The following is a 3,890-nucleotide window of genomic DNA, read 5'->3' as shown; positions in this document are numbered from 1 at the left end:
TCTTCTCCTTTGGGTGAATCCTGTTCAGCTGGGGCTGGTCCCCGGCAAGTGGCGCCCGAACAGGGACCCGGAGGGGTAAGTATTATTTCTTTTTCGGACGGATAGGAGTCTCACCGTAGGGTGCCGCGGACCCCCAGTTAGGAATACTGGTTAGGAAGGTGAGTAAGACGGTGTCAAGATGGGACACGCTGAGTCCAAGGAGAGGCTCTTGTTTATTGATATAGTTAAACATATGATAAATGGAAGAGGAATTAAAGTAACTAACAAGCAATTAACTCAGTTTTTTCAGTTTGTACAGGAACAATGCCCATGGTTTCCAGAACAGGGAACAGTTAATATAGAAACATGGCAAAAGGTGGGGCAAACTTTACAAGTATATTACAGTCATTTTGGACCTGAGAAGGTCCCAGTAGATACTTTTACTTTATGGAACCTTATTAGAGAGAGCATTGCCCCCTTGCCTGAAGGTCAGAAGAACCCATATAAATATCCTGCAGAAGTAATGGATAAATGTACTCCGTTACTTTCCCCAAAACCGTCAAAAGAAACTGAGGTTTTGGCTGCTGCTTTAAAAGACTGTAACCTTAATGATAATGACTCAGAGGAGGAAGATGAGTCACCTACTGATAAAAACTCTAATTTGTTAAAAAGTCCTCCTTTTGATGATGAATTGCCTCCTGCAGATCAGGATGATTTAGATGCTGCTGCATATGATTATGAAAGAAGGAAGTATGAACCCCCTGGTGCTTTTTCAATGCAAGAAACTAAGAAAAATAGACCTAATTTACATGACATGCGTCCCTTAGGTCGTTTACCGACCGCACCACCAGCTTCACTTTTTCCTCTAAAAGGGTCAAGAAGCCGAATTTCAAATGTCGGAGGTTTGCCACCTCCGCCACCTTTTAATAAAAGTCATGGCAAATATAAAAGGCATAGGAGAATAAACGGTGAAGATGATGATTATGCTTTTGCAGCCTGCTTTCCAGTCATTTTTGAGGATGGTTTTGATGATGAGCCATATTGGGATCCCTTGCCTTTAAAACTTTTAAAAGAACTTAAAAAGGCCTGTATAGATTATGGACCACTGGCGCCTTACACCATGACTCTTATAGATGCCTTAGCAAATAGATGGATGACTCCATATGACTGGATTCAGGTTACCAAGGCCTGTTTATCGGGAGGACAATATTTACTTTGGAAGGCAGAATATGAGGAACAGGTGGCTAAACAAAATGCTTTAAATAAGAAATGGGATAAATTTAATATTACTAAAGATATGTTATTAGGTCAAGGAGAATATGACTCAACCCAACAGCAGATGCATATGGGAAAAGAGGCCTTATGGCAGGTAACTACATGTGCAGTGAATGCCTGGAAGTCTTTGCCTTTGACTCCAGGAAAAGCCTCCACCTTAACAGATTTAAGACAAAAACCTGAGGAGGCATATGAGGATTTTGTTTCTCGGTTGTTAACAGAGATAAAAAGAGTGATAACTGATGAGGATGCAGCTAACATACTAGCTAAACAATTAGCCTTTGAAAATGCAAACCCTGTTTGTCAGAACTTGATTCGGTCAATCAGAAAAACTGGAAGCATTTCAGATTTTATTAAACAATGTTCTGACGTGGGACCCTCCTATATGCAAGGGATTGCCTTGGCAGCTGCCCTAAAGGGAGAAACGCTTCCTCAATGCATGATGAATATGGTTCAAAAAACAAAAAACCCTAAGGGGCCAAAGGGAAATAATTGTTTTGCTTGTGGAGGCGCCGGCCATTTCAGTAGGGAATGTCCTAATAAAAATGCGCCTCCAGTAGGTCCTGTTAGAATGATACCTTCTGGTAATGTTGGGGTCCCAAAAACTCCTTGCCAAAGATGTGGGAAAGGAAATCATTGGACTAAATTGTGTAGGAGTAAATATCACAAGGACGGACACATTCTTCCCCTTAATGGGGTTTCTACAGTGCCTCAGGCTGGAGCTCAGATGCCAATGTATCCTACTCCTGTTTTTCCAGATACACTTACTGGAACTAATTCGGGAAACTTACTTCGGGCCCAACCCCGGGCCCAACAAACAATAGGGGCAATTCACCAGACGCTCAATCCCTTTCTTCCCTCAGGGGAATTGATAAATTGTTCAGGGCCACCCCAGGCAGCGCAGGATTGGACCTCTGTGCCACCTCCGCAACAATACTAACTCCTGACTCTCCAGTCATAAAAATACCAACTGGGATTAAAGGTCCATTACCCCCAGGAGTAATGGGTTTAATTATTGGTAGGAGTTCAACTTCCTTATCTGGTTTAACAGTTTTGCCTGGAGTAATTGACTCTGACTATACAGGAGAAATTCACATAATGGTGGCTCCCTCTAATAAGACACAACAAATTTATGTGGGACAAAGAATAGCACAGCTGTTATTACTACCATATTATAAGACAGGAAAGAATATAACTCAAGAAGCTAGAAATGAAAAGGGATTTGGCTCCAGTGATATGGCATTTTGGATTCAAGAAATTACCAAAAATAGACCTTTAAAAACTTTAAAGATAAATGGAAAAAATATTCAGGGTCTCTTAGACACAGGTGCCGATGCTTCCTGCATAGCAGGAAAAGATTGGCCTAGCAGCTGGCCCACCCAGCATACTGATAATATGTTAACAGGCCTAGGAACTGCGCCAGCAGTAGCTAAGAGTGCCCAAATTTTAACTTGGAAAAATCCCGTCAATAAACAAGCAGGCTCCTTTTGTCCTTATGTAATACCTGGCCTGCCAATTTCCCTCTGGGGAAGAGACATACTTATGCAGATGGGAATGCTTTTATATAGTCCAGATGACTGGGTCTCCTCACAAATGTTGAAAATGGGGTATGATCCAGATAAAGGCTTAGGAAAAAATCAAGAGGGAAGATTATATCCTGTGGTTGCTGAGCCCAAAAATGATAAACATGGAGTGGGCTATCCAAATTTATAATGGGGGCCATTGTTTTAAAAGCAGCTGACCCCATAGTATGGCTATCAGAGGAACCTGTGTGGGTGGAACAATGGCCCCTAACTTCTGAGAAATTAGCAGCTGCAAAAGAATTAGTGGAACAGCAACTATTGGCAGGACATATAGAACCTTCTAATAGTCCTTGGAATACTCCTATATTTGTTATAAAGAAAAAATCAGGAAAATGGAGGCTATTACAAGACCTTAGAGCGATAAATAAAACAATGGAAACAATGGGGGCTTTGCAGCCTGGACTTCCCTCTCCAGTAGCCATCCCTGAAAATTATGCTATTATAGTTATAGACTTGCAAGACTGCTTTTTTACAATCCCCTTACATAAGGAGGACAGAAAGAGGTTTGCGTTTAGTGTGCCTTCTCCTAATTTTACCAGACCATATCAGCGGTATCAGTGGAAAGTTTTACCACAGGGCATGAAAAACAGCCCTACCTTATGTCAAAAATATGTAGACCAAGCCATATGCAATATAAGACAGAAATATAAAGAGATTTATTTAATACATTATATGGATGATATATTATTAGCCCATAAAGATAAGGCTTATTTACATCAGGCATTGCAGGATATGATGGAAGCTTTACAGGAGTATGGATTAAAAGTTGCTCCAGAAAAAATTCAAACTGAGCCTCCTTATAATTATTTGGGCAGATTGATACAGGAATTTTCCATTCAGCATATCCCTTTTCAGCTAAGAACTGATCATTTGGTTACTTTAAATGACTTTCAAAAGTTTTTAGGAGATATAAATTGGATAAGGCCTTTGTTAAAAATTACTACTGCGGAATTAAAACCTTTGTTTTTGATATTACAAGGAGATTCTAACCCTTTATCCCCGAGAAAATTAACTAAAGAAGGAAAACAAGCCATAGAAAAAATAGAAAAAGCT

The 3,890-nt window shown here is 40.4% G+C and overlaps 1 protein-coding gene across 1 annotated transcript; it reads left to right on the top strand.

Annotated features, from left to right (window-relative positions):
* The first annotated feature begins 178 nt into the window (after positions 1-178).
* Positions 179-2,194, top strand: LOC113617000 (endogenous retrovirus group K member 5 Gag polyprotein-like). The gene has a single exon (XM_027100332.1). The coding sequence runs from the start codon at positions 179-181 to the stop codon at positions 2,192-2,194; it is 2,016 nt and encodes a 671-aa protein (XP_026956133.1).
* Positions 2,195-3,890: the final 1,696 nt, after the last annotated feature.

Source organism: Aethalodelphis obliquidens, unplaced genomic scaffold (genome assembly GCF_003676395.1).
Source record: "Aethalodelphis obliquidens isolate GAN/ISIS:26980383/991018 unplaced genomic scaffold, ASM367639v1 scaffold1141, whole genome shotgun sequence".
In the NCBI taxonomy this organism is placed as follows: domain Eukaryota; kingdom Metazoa; phylum Chordata; class Mammalia; order Artiodactyla; family Delphinidae; genus Aethalodelphis; species Aethalodelphis obliquidens.
This window is presented reverse-complemented; position numbering and strand designations above follow the sequence as displayed.